Below are 23,081 nucleotides of genomic sequence, written 5' to 3' on the forward strand. Positions count from 1 at the left end.
CTTGCCACTACTTCGATTTTTTCTTTTCATGGCCCATTTGAGCCGCATGTAATATCTCGCTCCCATCTCAAGCTCTCGTCTCATATTGTGTTATGAGGGATTCCAAGCAGCTTAGGTCTCTGGTGCAAAAGAGAGACATGTGATTGGCTGGATGGAGGAGCACACCGATCACATTTGAGCTTCTGAGTTTTTTGACCTTATCATTTTCCCGCACGTGAAAAAGTGGTGAGCACGTACTAGTTGCATGTTTTTTTAAATCTTGACATCCTGTGATTCTAAAAATGTATATTATTCATATCTGACCTTATTGAGTGCCCCTATACTCCTCGAGGAGGCGTCGGTGAAGAGTTTGCTGTGCAGGAGCATGACCCTGGCAATGAGGTAGAGGCGCAGGAACATGGGCACGCTCAGCACCATGTCCAGGTCGGCCTCGGCCTGCGACGGCACGAACGTGAAGGCCAGCCGCGCTCGCCACTGGAACTTGAAGTCGCCGGGCACCGGGTGCACGGCCGACACCAGCAGCTCCAGAGCGATGAGCAGGACCCTCTCCATCGTCATGGCGATACGCCAGTCGTCCGCCCCGTTGTCGATGACAAACAGCTGCGGAGATGCGAGGAGAGGAGTCCACTTATCAGTACACGTGATGGATGTGATGAGTGAAGGCAACGCGTGCTATTTTTCAGGGGCTAAACGGCTCTTGATCGGCGTCTATTCAGCCTGGCTGCGGCCTCATTAGCACAACACACAAGTCTCGCCTCGCACACTTGCGGAGTCATTTCGCGCTGGGGCTGCTTAGCACAAATAAAAAATGAAATACAAAAACAACAAGCGCTGCTTATCTCGGTACGCTCCGAGGAGGGATCGCCGTGACCGTTTTGGCTAATTGTACTCCCCCCTTGCGGCATTTGGACCTTTTTGTTGCTAATTGCTGTGCTAATCTTGATGGTGTTATGAAAGGGCGCCGTTACAAGTAAAGGTTTCAGAAAAAAGAGGGGGGGTTAAGTCTTCCTTGCCAGTAGTTGGCGCTATACTGTGGCAGTTTGCCACATCTGCTAATCATTTGGGGGGTTAAAAAATATTTTTTTCCCCCACAATACCTGGTAGTATTAGAGTGTTTTTTACGAGTCAGACGGAAGTAGGAGTCAGACTACGAGTAGAAATTATGGGCATTCCTGGTTTCAAATTGAGCTAACTATTTTCTTTAGCTAGCTTTTAGCTTTTGCGTCTTTAGTTTTTTTTTTAGCTAGCTTTTAGCTTATTAGCTTTAGCCTGTTTATTCTTCTTAGCTTTAGCATCTTTTTCTCTTCAGGAAAACAAATGAAAACGTGATTTTTTTGCTGACTGTGAGATGATGAATGGCGAATTCCTGCCAAGACCACCTATGGATGCACGGCCAATAGGCCATCATTAAAGCGGTAGATGGCTCAGCAGGAAATGTGTCTTCCAACTAGCTACACGCGTGTGCATGCTGCTAACATGTGCGCAAACGCACTCATTTGGAGCCAATGGGGGAAGCCATCGAGGCGGCCGAGGGTCAAACGCCGCTACTCGTTTCTCCATCAACCACCGTCGATTACGTGTGCGCGTACGCTCAAGTGAGGGCGTGCGCGTGTGCGCAGACCTAGCCTCGTCATGGTGACGGTTTCCACGGCGACAACATCAAAGAGCAGCCAAGCTTAATTAGGATCCCCAGTGAGAGCGAGGGAGCAGCAGGAAGACGGCGGAAGAGAGGGAATCAAAAAGGAAAGGAGGAGGGAGAAACACGTTTAGAGACGAGGCGAGAAGAAAGGCTGTGGAGATGTCGGAAAAATGATGGAGGTGTGCGTGTGTGTGTCAAAGAGATACAGAGAGGGAGGCACAAACTGGATGTCGCACATTTAAAATAAGGCACATTTGGAAGGAAATTGAAAGACATTTATATATTTGGTCTCTTATGAAGACACGGGTGAACAGTTTCCTATTTGTCAAAACATTTGGAATAAAATTCCTTAAGGGAAGAGATTAATGCCGAGCATCTGTCATTAGACTTTTCCTGTCAGCATCAGTTGGCACTGTAATTAAGGAAAGTGGCACATGAATCTCTTCGGGGCGGGACTTTTATCACACATGAGATGTTTGGTCAAGATCTGACCTTGTGGAGTTGACTTATTAGGATTTCTTACTTGTATTTAAATGGGAGTTGCTACAATATGTTTTGGTTCGGAAATTTACACCTGTTATGCAAAATGAGCGCTTGCAATAATTAAAAAAAAATGATATCATCATTGATATCATCTGGCATTATCTGGATGACAGACGGATGGCTTAAGTTTATCCGCTGTGGATCGATCAAAGACTTCTTTGGCTATATCCGCGGCTGCAGGTAAGATAAGCCCGTCTTCTTCTAGTAAGAAGATGTAAGACACTCTTGTGATGTCTTGAGGTCTTTGAAAGTACTCAACAGGTCGAGCCATGTGAGGAAGGTGAAATATGATTTCATGGATTTATGCTTTCTAATACTTTGCGGCACGAAACACACTAAAGTCCAAGAAAAAAAAATTCTGTCGTATTGTCATACCGTGATTTCGTGTCAATAGCGAATTTTTCTCCACACGTTCCAAGCGGTGCGACTGAACAAGTTTCCACACTTAACTTTTTATAATTGAGAATGAGACATAATGAGTTGTAAAATCTTAATTGGGCAGCCATTATCCATTCATCTTTTTTTTTCCCCTGCTTGACAAGAGAACCGAAAAAAAAAGTGAGGTGGTCCAGATTTCGCCACAAGGAAATGAGCACCCCCCTCCCCTCACCCATTTCTCTTCTAACCCCCCCCCCCCCCCCACCTCCTCCTTCCGATCCTGTCTTTCCCCTGCTGCCTCCTGCTGCTGTCGGTCTTTTCCTGGCTAAACCGCCACGAGGAAGGGATAAATAATTAAATTCCATTAGGAAAGTAATCTGTCAATGTGAGTGAGTGAGTGCCACTGCCCCTACATGACCAAAACGGGAGGCAAGTGAGTGGTGGTGCTTCGATGTTTAGACGTGTGTGTGTGTGCGTGTGGCCAAAAACAAATACTCGATAAGCTCGGGCTAGTGTGTATACACAGAGACCCAAAAGGGAACACTGAGCAAAAATCCTTTGCTTTATCTTTAACAAAATGTGGCAGTCGAGTACAACGGCCTGAGCGCTAAATGAAAAGCGAGCCGGACAGAAGGAGGGCAACGCAGAAAAAACAAAAGAAGAACAAATGTGTCACATTGGACGCACCGCTGACCTTTCACCTTTTCTCCCTTTGTCCATCCATCTCTGCCTGAATCGCATCCAGGCCTTGCGGCTAGGCTACACAGCTAATCGGGTTAAATTGCGTCTCACGGACACAGATGCAACGCTGGAAACAATCTGCCAGGTCGACATACACACAAAGGGACGCGAACTTTTTACACAAACCGCCCAGATGGTCTCGCAAGTATAAAAGAAGAGGAAGAAAATGCGAGTAAATTAGTCGCAGGGTGGTATTTCCCGAAGGAGGGAAGGTGGGAAGACTCGTCTGATCAACGAAGGAGTTAGCGAACGCACAAGACACACGCAAACACGCAATCGCACCCCTGGGGAGTGTGTTCGCATCCTACAGCTTGGAAAACCCCCAAACGGGAAAAAAAGGAGCAAAACAAACACATTTATAAATAGATAGATCACACGCCCGTAATTTTTGGTTAGTTTCGAAATTGTACATTGAATTTTTCAAAAAAAATAGGGACACCTGCCCGGTGGCCCTGACAGCGAAAAATTGTTGACTGGCTTCAGTTGTCATTTTTCATGACAGCGTCCAACGCCTAGATTGCGGTTCAAGTTCCAAGCGTCCCAAGACTTTTGCAGCGACCCAACCCCCCCCCCCCCTAATCCCTCCAAGGACAAACACCCAAGCCTTACTTGTTCACAGCCAAGAGTGTAAACATGGAGCGGGGGAGTGAGGTGAGGTGACAAAGGAAAATGTTCACACTTGAACGACGTGCTGAATATCACAAAGGAAAGGTCTAAAAACAGCAAGCGGGTGTAAAGATGATTCCGCCAGAGACGTCTTGCGTTGGGAAATTCCCTTCATTCAATGCTAATTTGCACCGAGCCCATAAATGGCAACGAGACAAAAAATAAAAAACACTGCTCGTTCCCAATGCGCTGAGCATCATTAAATGCCCATTCGGATATTAAATAGCAAGATGACCCTCTGTACTTTTCCGTTTGCTAGTTTTGGCGAACCAAGCTGGTGTCTTGTTGATCAATGGAGCGTTTGTGAAATGCGGGCAAAGTGAGTGAATTGACGCACTTGAGCAATGCTGGAAGTGCGCTAATGGACTGGAGGGATATCGCTCTTGCGAGACACAAACACACCTCTTGTTTCTGTTTGATTGCATTTGTTTGCCTGGTAAGACTGAAGCTGACGGAACGCAACCGAAGTCTCGCCAGTCAGAATTCAATCGTTCTTGAGTGGTCACCGATACCACTAGTAGTTTTGATACAGAAAATTTCCCTCAAAAAAATGACGGATAGTTTTTTTGTATTTTTCTCAAGATATAAATTTTCCTTAAAATGACGTAAAATTAACAAATTTAATAAATTCTAGTTTCTGATCATAAAATGGCCACAATAGAGTGGGCTGATATTGGTGTCGATCAACGTCGCGAGTACCGATACCATGAACTAATCCCCATCTATTTTCCGTTACGCTCCAGCGGGAAAACGGAAATATATCGTTGCATAAAATGTTTCTCTCCCCGCCTGCATTTTTAAAAGCTTTACAACCGTCACACTGAAGAACCATTTCGGCTATTCAACTTTTTCTCAACAGGATCTGTCCTTGAGAAACCAAATGCAGGGCGAAAGGCCTCCCACGATCACCGATAAAAAGATCCAACGTACAAAGACAGGCAAGCGTCTACCCGGCGGCCTGCCATGGAATTCAGCATCAACAAAAGCTTCATTCAGCCGAGGCTTCGGAATGCGTTCAAGCTACACCCGTGCCGACTTCAGGTCCTTCAAAAGTTTCGAGAGGAAGTTTGTGATGCTCCGTTACCTGAAGCGATTTTGCAACGCTGCTCCCGTGTCAATTGGTGAGCCGTAGGAACGATAGGCTGAGAAAAATTATAAAGCCTAAAATGTCAAACGATGACGGCCTCAAGATTAGTAGAAATGCGTAAAAAGGGAAATACAAATCCGTCTTCTGCATATTCCTCATTGCTAACGATTGCTAACAATAGCAAATGATTGCTAACGATGGCTAACAGACAACAAACGGAACTTAAAACATTTCCAGAGGAGTAAATGGCAGTGAAAGTTGGACCCCAGAACAGAAACGAAGCTTCAAACAGCTCCAAACTTCAAATACTTGCCGCTGGCTACATCAAATGTCCGAATGGTGCAAGCTTTTGCAATCGTGCAATTTTCGGTCTTTTTTTTTTACTCATTCATTCGTCTCCCAAGCCACATAACCATTCACAGTGTTCTCCGTGGGAATAATTGTTGTCTTCGGGGTGTTTTTTCCTTGATCCATCACTATTATATTTCAGGCCGAGCTAAATCAGACGAATGTTTGACGTTTTTGTACATAACAGCCAATCAATCAGGGCACCTTTACGCATCCTGAGGGAGACGGCCGATGTTGGCGCTGTATTTTACGGTCGGCTGTCAGATCATTTGTTTTTTATTATCGCCTTTGTTTTGGTCTTTGATGGCAAGTTAGCGAGACGATTTGTGACACTGGTGAAATACAAGATGAGACAAAACAATTTGGTTTGTTTCATTTATTTACTTTACACTTGATTGTATTACATTTAAAAAAAAATTAAATGCTATTTTGAACATTGCGTGGACGGTTAATAAAAGGAATTAATTGACTTCACATGATTTCCCATTTGGAATTCCTTCAAGAAGTATCATGGAACAAATAGTCCGCCACTTCGGAAGTTGCACTGCGTTGTATTTTTCAAGTTCAATTAACACGACAAGATGCTGATGAGAACATAAGGTGTCGGGGATTAATGAGGTTAAATGGAATATGTAAATGACAATTAGCAATGGAATATTCTATAGGCAGCTAATGTTAACTCCATGATGGAAACGTTGTCTTATCTATAATTCATCTGAATATTTAATTAATGCTTTTCATATCAAGCCTATGGTTTCCGAAACAGAATGCTTGATCAATTCTTAGAAATCTACCAAATGTTCTTAACACAACACACGGTGCCGATCTATTTCCAAACGTGGGGGATATAATTATTCAGCACAGAAATGTCATCACTTTTTTTTTTCCCGAAGTCAGCCAGAAGCAGGGAGGTCTGATGGCCACTTGCAGGGCAATTAACACAGCCATAAGTGCCGACATAAACACTTTGGAATATTGCGCTTTGCGGAAAGGTCAAGTTGAGGGAAAGCACATTGTTTTTGTCTTAGGGAGGAATAACAAGAGAGGAGAAGTGGCAGTAGTGGGGAAAAATCCGTGCAGTGGACCTCAATGGCTTCTCCTGAGCGTTATTAACCGTAAGTCACATACGTGCGAGTCATAAGAACGTTCCAGGTCTTGTGTTGCTAAGCTTACATCTTGCCAAGCTCTTTTCACAATTTAAAAAAAATAATCATCCAATTAAAATGTAATCATTTTCAATCAAACGGAAACACTCGTACTCCTGTTGTGATACCACTTCCGACCACTAGATGGCAGCATTTTAGGCCTACAGAACACGACGGCCGGGATGAGATAAGGCATAAAATGAGGAATGATAGCTCCAGTTCAAAACGAAGAATTTCTCAGGTCAGCCTCCATCTTGCCTCTATTTCCTATCACTTTCGTCTGTAATGGGGAGTGACGCCCCACACTCACAACCTCCACAGTAAAAACTTAAATTCCCTCCCTTGACAAGACGGAATCAAGCCGAGATTTGCAGTCTGCTGTGATTACTGATGAATTGCGCTTTCATGCCGAGCACGGCTGGGCCTGTCCCGCCTCCCTGACAGATTAGCGAAGATGCCGAAGAGGCGTAAAGCGAGCCTTTAAATGAATTTGATCGGCGAGGGCGTGTGAAAACCTCTACGAGATGAGAGTCCAAAAGTTACAAAAGGGCTTTAGGAGGGTGCGATGGCCACGTCGGGGTGAATAGGTGAGATGCTGGATGCTGAGCCAGAACAGAGGAAGAAGTCGACGGGGAAATTGAATTGAGTCCCAGTGGAAGACAAGAGAGGCAGACGTAATGTGATAAAGACAGATGGAGGAAGAAAAAAGGAAAGGAAAAGAGAAGGAAGATACCCAGGGAAGGTGCTAAGACGCCGACGGAATCTTATAACAGAAACGCTCTATAAAGTGTGTGCGGGAATGTAATATCCTGTTACATCCCCGACGAGGATGCGAGATGTCCATCGTGATTGGACAAATGTTTTTCATTTTGCATGCAGCGACAATAATCAGCAGAATCGAAGCAAAATTTGATATTCTGGAAGTAAACACAAAACGGCTGTCAGGTGTCACTTTTAGTTTTTTTTCAGTGACGCGGTGTCGTTTTATGACGTGAGGGAACACACAAATGAGCAAAACGTTTACTTTGTATAATTGATGTGACTGCACCTTCAGCGTCCGGACAAAGCGCTTTGTTATGTAAATATTGCATTGTATTGATGTTCAAAACAAATGTTCATGTATGGAGGCAAACAACTAGCATGTTGACGTATGCTGCACACTTTTTTTGTTTTACTATTATGGGTTGGCGTTATGTTCAAAGAGCCCATCGCTTATCCTTACCTGAACAGTGACATGTCATCACATAAATCCAATATCCCCGGCATGAATAAAGTATTTTTTAATGAACAAAAGGCCAATTATTACGAATGAAAGTCCTATTTTTTAAATGAACAAAAGACATTTTATTTCAAGAATATAAGATTATTTTTTAATTTTTTTTTTTTTTTAATATCTTTCTCAGAATAAATGGTGTAATATTATGAGATTATTCTTACAGGTTTCCTTGAAAAAAATATCACTTTTATTTTAGTGCTTCTTTTTAAAATAATTTATTGTAATTAATCAAGAAAATAATCCATTTTATTTCTACTGTCTAGCTAGTAACTTTGCAAAAAATGATCAAAAAGGTGAAAATGGAAACCATAGGGGGAAGCAAAATCAAAATGTATCCTTTTATTGTGTGTACACATTTATTGTGTATTTCCTTTTCGCTACACCCAGTCGAGCACCCCCCCGCGTTGAATAATTTTGTGTACTTGCAGGCCAAACAAACCATCCATCCATTTGTCCTCTGTCAAATTATCATTATAAATTATTCAAATCGACTTTTCAGTACGATATCCCAATGCCAAAATATTCGATGGATGTGGCCCGACAATAAATTCCGTAATGTAAGCTAGTAGCGGTATTAAACTAGCATGAGGCCTGATGGATGATTGCGGTTTGTGATGGGGAGTAATAGCTGGTCTGGGGGGCACTCCCGGCTCCCCGCAAGGCTCACATAAATAGTCGATGTACGATGAATGATGAAACCGCGGGCCCAATGAGCACGGTGAGGTTGGATTAGCCAAAACGCGGTCGATTGTTGCGGTCTAGCTACGGCATACGTGGTCGTCGTCGATGCCGCCGTGACGGCCGCGAATGGCATTAATTGGTGAGGCGGACACACACCTGGGCCCCCGATTGCAGGAAGGCGCCTGAGGGATGGAATGCATTAGAAAGGGAATAGACCTGTGTTGGAACAGCTGCACAGCAAGGCTACGCTCAGCTATCGCTTGCTTACGCCTTGTAGCGTTAGCACGTCAAAACACAAGTAATCTTTTTGGACACATCTAACTTTTTCCTGTGATGATGACATTTGTATGGATCTCACTGTAGCAACCACATTAAAGACAAAATGGCCACCATGGAGCTTACTATAAGATATGATACGGATGCTAATCTTTTCATGCTAAATATTAGAATCTGTATGAAAATATCCATATTATCCGGTTCCGAATGGCCACTAATTATGTATTCTTAAATGATGCTAAACAAATCTATTAAAACCAAAGCAGCAGCATCGACTCACAGGTGTACCTAATGTCATGTCCAGTGAGCGTTCAAGAACAATCTTTTTGGGGACGAAGCGGCTAAATGACGCAGAACGAGTGAGCCATTTTACCTGAACCTCCCGTGCGTGGTAGGCGATGATGAGGCCCAGCAGGATGACGGTAGACAGGCTGATCAGACACTTCAGCGCCAGAGAATACATGGAGCTCTGCGGGCACAAGACACAAAAACAAACATCACAAAGATGCACCCGTTGACATATCGGGTCATTCCCGGGATGATTTGTTTCCCTGCTCGAGGTCGACATTTACCAAACAGATTTTCAAAGGTTGAGCCGAGGTATTGCACCTGTCGATAGCGCGCTGCCCCCGCCGAGCTTTAAATCTTTTGCTCGTCTACTTTCACAGGGGCTTATAATCAATGCACCGGGGAACTTTGGATCAATACAACTCATAGCACTTCTGGGGCTTCTTTGACCCCACTCACAGACACACACACACTACTCCAGCAAATAGATAGATTAGAGAGAAAGAGAGAGAGAGAGATTGCATTATTATTGTAATTTTGTTTAAGACTGTTTTTGCCACGATCTTTTTTCATTTTGTGAAATTGCAATGTTGAGTAAGCACTAGCTGAAGGAGATAAGAAATGCTTTCACATTAGTTGATATTTTATTTTAGCTAAAGACTAATCTATGAGACCAAAACATTCATCGAAAATCAATTGAATACAGATTAATTTATTACTTGTGCTTGTTAAAAAATACATGAGAAGAGGACCTTGAAAAAATCACTATGATAATATTTTTCTAAATCATTCAGCCCTGATGCTGATTATGATAGGTCAAAGAAAAATTAAAAGTTGAATTACATAATCTCTCCCCAGCAGCATCAATCAAGCATCATTATGATTTTTGCTTTTTTTTTTTTTTTACTCATCATTTTGGCTTTTCAGTTGTTGTGTTCTTCAAGTGCTCCTGCCAAATCCATTTCCTCTCTCAAGAAAACATCCTCGGCAGAAGCGGGGTATCATGACATCCAATTCAATGGGATTAGAAATAAAAACATAAATACGATGAGGATGTTTAAAAAAAGAAAAATCTTCAATTTCTACAGCGGCAACATATAAATCGGGTCACATTTAAGTTCGGTTGCCGTAGCAACAGCATGAATGCCTCTCTCTCGCTCCATCAGGTGGACTACAGTAAGACTCGGTGAACCATAACAAAATAAATGGACATTAAAGATTTAAGTGCAAGTTCTTTTTTTTTTTTCTTTCTTTTTTCTAATGAGTGGCCATGACTTAAAAGCATTAATATGGAATCATATTTAAAGTGATGAGGAAATAGTCCCACTGGCTTCACACACACAGGTGGATATCACATCTTCATATTGTTTTTTTAATATCAAATTGTTCTAAACCAGTTTTCCCGACGTCAGCACAGACTCCAAAAGTTGATTTTCCGCGAGCCCTTGCAGAGAGATTTAGCACACTCCAGGGTCACATTGGGGGATGACTGTTATTTCTCTTCATTAGTTTAACTACTGCACACTACAAAACTACACGGAGGCTCACAACGGCGTCTGGAGACCATCGTGAGATTGCGCCGGCCGTTAACGGCCAGTTGCAGGTACGGGCGTGCACGTTATCAGGGAAATGCGGAACCACTTGGGATAGTGGCAGTCCAATCCAATAACTGATAAAAGTCTTCTCTAAAGGCTTCTAATTAGTTCTGGGGGGATTGAAGGCGAGAGTAGATTAAAAAAAGAAAAAGGGGAGGAAAAAAGGTGACCGCAGCATCATCATGTCATGCAACTCACGTTTGTCATCCCAAATATTTGCGCTTGATAATTAAATCACTTTTCGTCTTGTTTAATGTCACGAGCTCCGAGTTGCACCGTGAGATGTGTTTGCGCACTGGTGTCAAAGTCGAGGCCCGGGGTCAGATACGGCCCGCCACATCATTTTAGGTGGCCCGCGAAGACAAATTGTGCGTTGAATTCATGTCAATTCCAAAATTTCAAAACGTTTTCACTTTAAAAAAATAGAGATATCGTTAGCAATTTTTATTACCATTCATTTTTAAAAAATATTTTGTTTATTTTTAGATATTTGATTTGATTTCAATATTCCATTTTAAAATATTTGATATTAAGAGAAGTTTGACACCCCGTGTTAGAGTATGCAGCCTAATTCAATATTGTAATTGAACTGAGCTTATATTGATTAGCTCATAAAAGCAATCTAAGTCTGACTGGAGAGCTCATTTCCTTTTTATTCCTATACTAGTGATAGCAGCGAACGTTTTTATTTTTTTCCCAAATAATTTTGCTGCTGTGGATGCTTCATGTTTAATATAGCTCTTAGTGGCCGAGTCAAAGCTTCATGCCGGTATGCACTCGGAGTCTTAATTTAGTGGCTGACTACCGAGTCTCCCTCATGAGGTGATTAAGCACAATCTGCATCGGTTCATGAATATATATTGGGAGTCAGTGTCCTGGAAAATAGAGTGTGTCAGTGTGTTATCTTGTCTATTGCGGCTCCCACCCAAAATAAGTGGAAATGCAGCTCGATGTAAACACGCAAGCTGACGAACATTGATTTCTGTCACTCGTAAAACATCCACCCGTCCACCAAAGGGAAACTATAATCTCAGCGTTTTCTGAACATTTTGGGGGAAATTTGGAATTTTTTCTTTTGTTTTGCAGACCCTCTTCCATATTCTTGCCCCAAGTACATGATTAAAAATCCTATACAATTTTATATATGTATATATATAATTAATTGATTGAATTTTGTCCGGTTGTTGATCAAGAAAGTAAAGTCAAAGACTGGATTTTGGGACCATACGCAGAATATAATTTAGACAATGAAGGGAGTCAGTAGTTAGTGGTTGCCGTTATGAGCCACAGCTCACTTGGGCTGCAAGCTGTCGTCTGCTTTTTATTTCCCTGTTTTCCTGTCTCACTCTCCCCATTGTCAACATCTCATTTGTGCTCACTGGAGCAAAGTGGCTGCAAAGGAAACGCCGCTTGTCTTGTTAATGAGAAAAATACCAAGCTCAGCGGACTGACTGTAAACACAGTGTCACACCAGCGAGTTGCAACCTTATTTTATTTTCTCTGCTCTCGCGCGCTCTGCGCTTTGTTCAATTTAGCTGTTCTGAGAGTTAAAATCACTTTGGAGCCTGTCGGAGTCACCTGGATGCAATTTTAACATTAAGGAGGACTGGAAGGGGAAGGGGGGTGGGTGAATATATTACAGGTAGCAATATTTGCTTCATGTTTGTATAATATTAGATTCGATATCACATTATTGGGGGGGGGGGGGGGATTCTTTCACTTGGTATTGGAACAGGGGTGTGGAGACTTTTAATATCAAGAGTATTACGTTTTTTGAATCATATTTTGGATGCATGAGTAAATTAATAAATAAATATAACAAATAAATAAATTTATTTATTTATTTATTTATTTATTTATTTATTTATTTATTTATTTAGATAGATAGATAGATAGATAGATAGATAGATAGATAGATAGATAGATAGATAGATAGATAGATAGATAGATAGATAGATAGATAGATAGATAGATAGATAGATAGATAGATAGATAGATAGGATAGATGTCGCATGCATGGACGCGAATCAGTCCACGCATGCGGGGTTTGTTGTTAAAATAATAAATTTACTGAAACACACACAACAGCCGCAGTACCAGACACGACCCGGCGAAACGCCCGCTCACTGTCAACTACTTCCGGGTACTAAGATTACGTTAAAACGTCACACCGTCCATGTTATACGCAAAATTATACCATTGTACAACCGTAACCGTATGTATCATTTTCTCAATCAATAATTAGCTCAGACTACCAGCAGTATTAAAAGTTCTGAACATCAACTTTTCAACAGATTTACTCACCTGAAACACCCATAACAGCGGCAATTACAGTCACGGACCGGCGAAACTCCCGCTCACTGTCAACTACTTCCGGGTACTGAGAATACGTTAAAACGTCACACCGTCCATGTTATACGCAAAATTATACCATTGTACAACCGTAACCGTATGTATCATATTCTCAATCAATAATTAGCTCAGACTACCAGCAGTATTAAAAGTTCTGAACATCAACTTTTCAACAGATTTACTCACCTGAAACACCCATAACAGCGGCAATTACAGTCACGGCCCGACGAAACTCCCGCTCACTGTCAACTACTTCCGGGTACTGAGGACCCCCCGTAGTTGTCCCAGGTGCCTTATTGAAATCCCCAAATATTTGCCACTGATATCATACAGTACTATTTGCATATAACGGCATATAACGTGTTCAGAAACATCACAAAGACCACCATGGCCCCCACACATATATATATATATCTCAGAATCGGCATGGCAACAACAGCGACAGTGTTCTTATTATACTGTACAATGTGGATAATTTGGCCCCTGTCATTTTAAGGTCAACCGAATCACACATGGTTTGCGCAATCACAACATGAATAGCTCAGATCATCCATTACATGAGCTTGTACTGACGAGCGTTTCAATAGTCTCGGCGGAGTTGCCAGGCAACCAGCCAATAAGTTTTACCGGTGTAAATAATCAAATGACTCGGATGAATGGGAGTTTGTTTGAGTATGTTATGACTCGATAGCAATAACGACAATGTATCACAACTGGATAGTGTTGTTTTGTGTTCATTGTTGTCTTTATGTGCGCAACATGGACCCTCATAACATATGGACAAAAGTATTGGGACACCTGGCCGGCACCCATCAGGGAGATAAAAACAATCTTACACACATGTAGCTAGCTAGAAGTAAAATAATAATATAATAAGATTTTTTTTTCAGAATTTTCCTATATAGACCAACAGGATGGCTTTGAGAAAACAAAAAAACAACAACATTCAACATGTGATTAACGTGTCGCCTTTCGCATAAAATTACGACATATTCAAAGTGCAACCATTTTAAAGACAGCCAAAGTGGATGAGTGCAGACTGGTTATGAAAAAGCACTTCACTACAAACATACTCTGGACAAAGGTTGTCTAAATGGACAATCAAGGGTTGCCAGCGGGAATATAAATGGAGTGTTTACAACGAGGTGCAAACATTTACGCGCAGAAGATGGAAATTACTCTTTGACAAAAAAAAAAAAAAAAATAGGTCAATGTGTGTTATGGGGAAGGTAAGTAAGAGGAAGAGGAGACCGAGTCAAAACAATCCACATCACGATGTAGGTGTTTTGACATTAGCGGCTAAACGTGAGCACTAATGGAGCATGCTCTCAGGTGTTTATTGATGATGTAACAAGTTTACGACGACTGTAAACTCTCTGCTCACATTCAACCTAAAGCTGCTAAACTGATGGGACAGATAACGACAGTGAGAACTCTGCAAAAACAAAGCATCATTTTTGTAAAGGCCGGTATTGAGATAGACAAAGACGATAGGTTTTTCGATTACATGTGCTGCTGCAGATGAACATGAATGTGCGTACGTGCGATTGCGTCGGAAAGAGTTAGCCTTGAGCCTCTCTTGCTGTCAAAGTGGCGCTTTCTTGCAATCAGTCTCCAGGGAAACAGACGGGATGGAGGGAGGGAGGGAGGAAGAGAGGGAGAGCGGCCATTGTCACACACACAAAAACACACACAGCCATGCTTTCAAGCAAAACTCCAACTTTTCACCACACTCCAGCTAAAAGTCAAACCGTCCAAATTTGTAACAGTCAGCAACATGACCTGAGGGATGCGGTGGCCCTCAGAAGCCTGAAGGCAATGTAGTGGAGTAGGAGGAAGATGGTGACAATGAGAAGAGGTGACACATGACTACTGACTACTTGATGACATCCCGGGAGAATATATATACGTCAATGACGGGCCAGTTTAATTCCCTGTCGGTTTTGAATCGAGCGACGGGCCAGTTACTTGGAGAAAAAGGTCGCCCAGGGGATTACGAGAACACTAAGTGGAGTGATTTCCAAAGATCATCTGAGAGGAGAACCAGAAGATAAACATCGCGGATCGACCATGTGCCACTTGCTGTCGACTGAAAATGACATCACAGTTACCAATCACGGCTCACCATTTCTTGAAGCTGAGCCGTCATTGGTTGTGACCTGGCTGGTGATGTCATTTTCAGTCGACATCAAGTGACAAAATGGCCGCCCTCTGAAACGGATAAAAAACGGGTCATTTTTGCTGCTTAATTCATATTCCACAATTGTAATATTAATCATATTGCTGTGTTTAGACTAATGGGGGCACATACAACATATTCTAAAAAAAATTGTCAAACATTCCTCATAGTTCCGCTACCAACACACACAGCTAGCTTTACAGTTTGTGCGTATTGACAGGTGATGTTGACAACAGCTGTGTGTTCCCCCAAAATAGCTGGGAGTGTTTCATCATCAGCAGGCTCAAGACAAGTCACAGTAGGCCCGGGGGCCACTAAGGAGCCACGTGGGCCTTCTTCCAATAACGCATTGATCTGACAGGCCTCACGCTACGGTCCCTAGAGTACGTGCAGCCTGCCTCGGTTATTCTCAGATAGAGACACGTGTCAAACCACCAAGCTCTCACTTTAAACTGCTGCTGGGAAATCCCATCATGGAATCCCTTAGAAGACGGCTCAGGTGAGTCTATAAGTGTGAAAATTCCTAATTTAATCAAGATACATTTTGAACCTATTTTTATTTTATTTACTTATTTATTTAATTTTATATTAAAATAAAGATAAATTCAAAGATCAAATTAATAAATTCATAAGATCAAGATAAATTTTTTACCTATTTTCTATTTAGTTATTTTTTAATTTTATATCCAGGAGCATCTAGGGTTCAACCTTCTGCTGTATTCCACATATGTCCAAGTTAAGTAAGCCAAATATGATCTCATGCATTATTCGTGGCAAAACTGAAGGGAAATGACAAAAAATAAACTGCCCATTGTGCAATAATGAGCAAATCAAATTTCTGGAACTTCATAAAAACGAAATGGGCTCTTGCTTAGCCCGTGCCCTCCGTAATAGAAGAATGGAAATCAGTTGTGTATTTTTGTCGAGTAGTAATAAAGCCAGCCGCGAAGAGTCCAGGCATACAAACAAATCAAGCTTGAGTATTCAAAGCCTCCTTTTGTATGAAAAGCCAATATTCTGCCAGAGGGGCCACTTTTTTTTTCCCCAACTCATGAATTATTTCATAGTTCAATACTGCAAAGTGTGTGAAAGCCTGACAAATGATTGGGATAATCAGAACACAATCATCTGGAATCTAAACTTCCTAATGAGCTTCAATTTCTTTGGATGAAGAAATGACCTAGTCCTAAATGAACCTTATTACCTTTATTTGTTTTGGATTGGTGCGTGTACAGTATTTGCCCTCTTGCAGTAACACAAACAACACACCCTCTTCAGTTCCGTTCTTATTTTTCATCTCTATTTTTGGACACTACACGAAGCAGCTGGGCCTTGCTCAACAAGAATAAGACAACAAATGCATCCATTAAAAAAATTGTGAAATTAATCCATATGTTTCAAGTTCCACTCAAGTTGTCAAGTAACATTAACAATAGCACCTTAAAGGCAAGGCCTTTTTTTTTTTAATATATATACACACACAAAGGCACACACACACATGAGAAGCGGGCCCAAAAAAAAAAAGTGAGGTCAAAGAAAGAAAAGCCAAATAAAGAGACAGCCGGAATAAAAAAAAAAGTATTAAAAAAAAAAAAGAGACAGAAAGATCTCACCAGAGGCTGACGGGAAAAAGAAAACAGACAATGATAAATGTGTAGAAACAATTCAAACGGCACAATTCCCTAAATGAAAAAGAGTCAGGGGCAGTTAGGATGTAATGGACGGGGAGGGAAAGCTTTCAAAGCGCCGCGCTCGGGGAGAATGACCCAGACAGATATCCCTCACTCTAATCATAACGCCAGACACACCCACTGGCCAAAATCCAGCGGCTAACTACCTGTCCGCTTCGTCCATCCGTACCCCTCTTCCACTTTATTAGCCGTGCCCCGGCTGACCTTTTGTGCTATGTCACGCTAAAAACAAAAAAGGACCGGCCAAGATAAACAGACAATCCCTGCTCGGGGACCATTCATCTTATTCCACTCACCATTACGCAGATAAATGAGATGCTGGCCTCCTGCTGATAATCTACGATGCCCGCCCCCTTGTCCTCTTTATCGTGGTATTACATCACTGGGCACACACCTCCAACATCAAACCTGGAATTTCACCAGAATCCTGATCGTTAGGACTGGAGTCTAAGATCTTTAAAAATCTCATCCATCCCCTCAGATTGGCTTCAAGAACAGCTAAGCGACATTATTGGACATGCGGGTCCAGCCACAGGTGCTTCTACTCCAAAACCTCAAACTGGGAGAGGAGAAAGAGAAAACATGGCAGGGTTTACGTTCTGGACCTGGATTTGACACCTCAGCCAGAGCTTGGGATTCCCAGGATGCAACAGCACAGGATTTGATATGACTATTTCAAATGGTCTCACCTTGTTGTAGACGCCCCAGGACAGCTCCGTCTCGATCACCATGACGACAATTCCGAACATCCCGAAGATGAGAGCGTAGTCGCTCAGTCGCTTCCTCTTTTCGAACAGCGCCCTGCGATGACCCAGTTTGTAGCCAATGTTTTGGTTCTTCCGTTTGTGGGCCTTGGCGGTGCCGGCCCTGGCGCCGGTTCCCACCGCCCCCGAGGCGCCCGGACTGGCGCCCCTCCCCGGTTGCGCCCGGCGACTCTCCACCAGTGCGTGGTTCTGGTGGTAGATGGACATCTGGTTGGAGGCGGTGTCGCTGATGTCATATCCTGCCCTGGGGTACGGCGAGTCTTCTTTGGATGAAATGATAATTTCCGGGGGGCTCTGGAGGGGCGGCTGATTGGTGGAGGACTGGCTGAGCAAGGAGGTAGGCGGGGCTTCCCGCTGCCGGTCGTGACCTCCGACCGCGGTCGCCCCGGCAACAGCGGAAACCCCGCCCTCTTTGGTTTCGCTGCTGTCCGATTCGATGAGGTTCCTCCGGGAGGCGCTGAGGCGGCTCAGGGGCTTCATGACGCCGCCCGTGTACTTGCAGGAGCTCATGGCGATCTCGGTGAAGGGGTTGCTGTCCCGGCGGTGGACCAAGGGACTGGCCTGTCTGTGTTTGCACCCGCGTTCCCGGTCCCTCTCGCGATCCATGGAGGGCGAGTGGGAGGAGTAAAAGAGGGCGTTGTAGATGGGCGAGTTGTCCCCGCTCAGACTGTGCTGCGAGCCCAAGCAGGAAGAGAGCGGGGTGCTGGTGGGGTGCAAGGCATTGGAGATGGCCGGCGTCCCCGCGGTCGACAACTTGGGCAGGGACGACGGCGTGGCGGCGGGGGACGGCGACGGGTTGCTGCCGTTGAGCCGGCCCAGGCTGGACGGCGCCGTGTGATTGGAGTGGTTAGAGCCCGGACCCTGGCCTGCGGGGGCGGCGGCGGGGTGGGAGATGCCAGCCAGCGGGAGGAGGAAACGCTGGTCTTCGTCCTCGCTGCCTCCGAGGAGAGCCAGGCTCAGAGAGGGGGGAGGCTCCATGGTCACAGCTGTGACCGTGTACCTCTTGTCTGGTGGAGACAAACGCAAACGATTACGCCGATGCCTCTGAAGACATGGAAAGCATCAAGTGGAAGCCACCTGACTGGATGAAGGAAATTGCCTCCAATCAGCGGAAAAGCACATTACTCATGCACTAGCGATATTTAGCATGTTCTCAGGTTGTTTCTAGCCGGGCGATCGACGGCTCCTGGAGAAGCTTCAGCGAGATCAAAAACAATAGCCTACTTTTTTTTTGGTGTGACATAACCAGACCCCCTGGCACGGTTTCTACCTACCTCTTCTCTTCCACTCCCCCAGAGCAGATGTATTTGGATCACTTGGCTGGATGAAGACAAAGCACCCCACTTTTTTTCTTTTTCATGTTGTTACAGCCATGCCATCCTCCCTCGTTCTCTCTCTCTCTCTGTCTGTCTCTGTGTCTCTCTTCCCCCCCTCTCGCCTCCGTTCATGAGGCTTCCTCCACAGGTCCACCAACCCGCCTCTCGAGCTTTGCGCACGGCGTCCCGACGCTCCAACGCCCCCTCTCCTCTGATCCTCTCTCCTCTCCTCCTCGTTGGACGCGCTTCACTCGGCGTGCTTCCCCATCCCGGGCGAGCCGTCCGCGGGGCTCACGTCGCCGCCGGACACGGTGGTCGCTCGCGGACGACGAGCCATGACCGGATGTGTCAGTCAACCTGTGGCTTGCGCGTCGAAAACAGCCGTGCGCGCGTCAGCTCGAGCCAACTGATTGAATTCGTGCGCTTCCACTCAATCACGGCTCTGCGTGGACGCCGATGAGCGTCTCTCACTCTCTCCTCCAACTTCTCTGCTCTTCCTCCGCCCCCAACTCACCACCCACCCCCGCTTGCTCCCATTGGATGGAGGCTGAGAATGGAAACAGGTGGCTACGATCTGTAGCCACTGCGTGTGTGTGACATGCAATTATACAAGATGGAATATTATATTAGCGTCATATTGTTTCACTGGAATGGATCGCCAATGAATTGAAGTGCAGACTCTGTTTCTAGCCGAGTCATTCAAAATTAGCTTTTAATGCTTAATATTAGATTGCATAATATCAAAATTAACACAATCCGTCCTGATTTTTTTTTTTAAACTTACATTACATTCTCGCTGATATTTTTACAGTTCATAATTATTTTGCTCTGCCTTCTGATATTTAGGGTGTAATTCAACGGGTGACCAATAGATGGCACCCCACTTAATTTGACACTGAATTTTACTGAAAAAAAGATGATTGAAAGTAGCCAGTAATGTATTCCAACTAACTCTAGTTTTTGTTTGATTAATGAATGTCAAGACTAATCCTGTTTTTTAAGAAAGTAACGGCTGCAAAGTTCATTTTCATCTGATTTCATATAATTACTGATATTACTGCGAGATGATAACTGCTAGCATTGGAAACACTGATGCTATTCATCAGCCCACTTATGGTGTTTCCCATCACATGTTAGCATTAAGCTAAGAGACTTAAAGGTTATTTTAAGTAGTTTGAAGAAATTTAAGATCAGAGGGGGAATGCATAAAAGCAAAAAATAGGCCAAACAACTCCTAGTATAAAAAAAAAAAATTGTAAGACGTGCCACTTGTATTTCAAAGCACCACTTAGTCATTAGATCCACCAAAGTGTGTGATTCAGTCTTGGAATATCTCATTATTGTGTAACTGTCAACTCCACAGAGCGTATTCAGGATAATCCCAGCTAATGAGACCATTCTACCTAGTTTTAATGCTATGAATACGACGGGGGCTAATGTTCACCGTAATCGGATGAGCTCAGCTCTCAAATTTGCGGGGGAGCGGATTAGAGAGAGTACTGATCACAGGTCAGCCCGCCGGGCGTCAATAATGCAGATCATAACGTACAATTATATAATATTAGTCATGTGCGCAATTAAAAAGACACGCAGCACTTCTTCAATGGTGAGTCACGCTCGCATCATTTCGTGTGTTGTTTAAGGTGGGAGGAATTAGTTAGAGGCTTGTTTCTGAACCGCACGCATGGATTCATAATGGAATCGGGGAGTGGCTCATAAAAGGTCAAAGTAGGGAAAAAAAAAAGAAGCTTTTGTATGGACGATAGGGTGCAAATGATGGAAAATGGAGGGGCGGTTTAATTGCAAGCTTTGTTTGGGGCTTTAATGGAGGACCATAATGCAGCGAGGATGTGCAAATTGGATGCTTTCAGGTTCTCCATCAAAAGTGCAAATTGTGCCCTTTCGGCATCCAGAATCTGATTGTCGAATTTTTCTAAAGAGTACGAATAAAGATTAGAGCGACACCGAAGGCCACAATTTGTTTTTTATCATTACAAGTAAATTAAAACGGAACACTTTATGAGAATATGAATTTCACAAATAAATATATATAAATAAATAAATAAATAAATAAATATAAGTATAAATATAAATAAATAAAAAGTAAGGAAGGTCACTTCAATATATTTAACTGTCTGTGTCGCATATTAAATAACCGGCACTGCATTGTGAGGCCTGGATGGGCTGACCTGTAATCTACAACTACTGCCAGATGGATCGCTATGCTTATACGACACATCCATCCAACACAGTGAAGGGCTTTATTATTGCTTTTCATAAATCGGTACGCGCTATGAATCTGAAGTCTCCCGGCATTTTAAATTCTTTTTTCTATGAAACCATCAAGACAACACTGAAGAAAATGAATCGTGCCTTATCCCGCCTGCAAACATATTCAAATCCGTTCCCTCGCACAAACCTCGGTGAAGGTGAGTCTACCCAACATCATTTCCGGATAGAACCGATATTAAATCACAAGATCGTCAACGTCATAACTATAATGTTGCCCATGATAAAAATAAATCTGACATACCGCAAGAAGGCTGGGGATGAGATTCAAACCCAAGCCTCTGAAATGTGAGGCACATGTACTCAACACAAGGCCGCTGCTGTGAAACATTTCTCAAAATATAGACAAATTGAACCCGAGACGAGAGGCTTGACTGACATAAAATAGTACAGGACTGACTTTGCCAAGGCCGACGATCATTTTTGCAGCATCGGCAAATAGATACGTTCCAGTGCACGGACACACACACACATTTCCACTCTTGCTGTCACTTTAACATTCCAGTCGGATTTCTTCCAAGTGCCATCACAAGATGAATCAGATGTCTTTTTTTTTTTTTAAATATATATAGCACAAGTGTTTGCCTCCACCCAACCCGCCCGCCTCTCAACATCGATAAGACCCTCATAAGATGCCACGTCCGCTTCAGGCCTGGTTTTATAGAGTCAAGGTCTGGCAAAATGGCTGTAATAGTGTCGCGTGTGATTGAAGAGGCCAGCGGTCCCCACCGAGCGGGCCCAGCTGTCTCTACGCCAATATTTACAAGTGGCACGCAAGCTCGGTCAAATTTAAGTTGGCAATGGGAGATGACTGCACAGGCTCCTCGAGAGTCAACTGGGCCCGAGCCTTCGCTCAAATGACGCCATTGGTTTGTCTGACTCACACTGCGCCACAACTAGTCACGTGACCACTATTTGTAACTCAATAAGGCTTCCTCATCCCCGCCCACCCGCACTTCCAAGTTGTTGTGATCTCGTCTTTCCACACTTGACTCCATTGAGGTCTTAGCACGCCCCGCTCAGCTCAGCTTCTGAGATATTCCCCCTTCTCATTTATTTCCTTTGGAGAGCATCGATCCCCCCCCCCCCGAGCACTCGGCTCTGGACTAATATTTCACTCCAAGACCCCCAGCCAACCTTCTCACCCTCCTACGTGCTTGTTGTCTGACTCTTCATCATTAGTCCTACTCTCAAAGTACTTGACTTTGGCTGGTGGGGAGCATTGATTCAAAATGCGCTTTCATTATTGCGCACGTACGCACGAATAGCTGATGACAAATTAGTTGGGAGCTAATAAGTACATGAGACGTCCTGCATGTCGTTGAGTTTGTTTTCCACGAGTGTCTTTGAGGGGGGGGGGGGGGCATATTATAATAAAAATTGATGAGTAACGTGACTATTTAGCTGATAATATTGTCGTCTAGTCTCTTGACAGGAACGATGATTGCTCAGTCGTGCAGAGTTTGAACTATTGCGTCATTCAAGATCAGGGGCGTGTTTCGTCATTTTGGTGGGGGGGGCTAAACAATCCCATTCACAAAGTCTTCCGATAAACATTTTGATGATTATTATTGGACGAATTAAAGTTTTGACTAATTTAATACACTTGTGTCACTCCCATTCCTCTCGATGGCATTCTCATTGGCTCTTGGCAGTTATGGAACGTCACAATGAAAAATTTTGTTTTGTAGCTTTGATTCAAAATAAATACACAAACAAATAAATAAATATATCCGCTCACCCTCTCTTTGTTGTCTTGCCAACAGGTTTGTAGTGTCAGCAGCTCGGGTCTTCTTGAAGCAAATCTGTAAATTGCACAGTAAAATG

General features: G+C 43.5%; 1 protein-coding gene across 4 annotated transcripts in view; it reads right to left on the reverse strand.

Moving 5' to 3' along the window:
- The window catches only part of kcnn3 (potassium intermediate/small conductance calcium-activated channel, subfamily N, member 3), a 35,992-nt gene that overhangs the window by 12,314 nt on the left and 597 nt on the right, over positions 1 to 23,081 (reverse strand). The window contains exons 2-5 of one of the 4 annotated variants that reach the window (XM_061288326.1): positions 22,996 to 23,059; positions 17,575 to 18,656; positions 9,154 to 9,249; positions 304 to 600 (exon numbers count right to left, since the gene is read on the reverse strand). In XM_061288326.1, the coding sequence (XP_061144310.1) occupies positions 304 to 600; positions 9,154 to 9,249; positions 17,575 to 18,627 (1,446 nt within the window). In that variant the 5' untranslated portion in view covers positions 18,628 to 18,656; positions 22,996 to 23,059. Of the gene's footprint in view, positions 1 to 303; positions 601 to 9,153; positions 9,250 to 12,967; positions 13,164 to 17,181; positions 17,269 to 17,574; positions 18,657 to 18,923; positions 19,467 to 22,995; positions 23,060 to 23,081 lie in introns of those variants that run through there. The other 3 variants (XM_061288327.1, XM_061288328.1, XM_061288329.1) reach the window with 3 other exon arrangements.

This window comes from Syngnathus typhle, linkage group LG10 (genome assembly GCF_033458585.1).
Source record: "Syngnathus typhle isolate RoL2023-S1 ecotype Sweden linkage group LG10, RoL_Styp_1.0, whole genome shotgun sequence".
In the NCBI taxonomy this organism is placed as follows: domain Eukaryota; kingdom Metazoa; phylum Chordata; class Actinopteri; order Syngnathiformes; family Syngnathidae; genus Syngnathus; species Syngnathus typhle.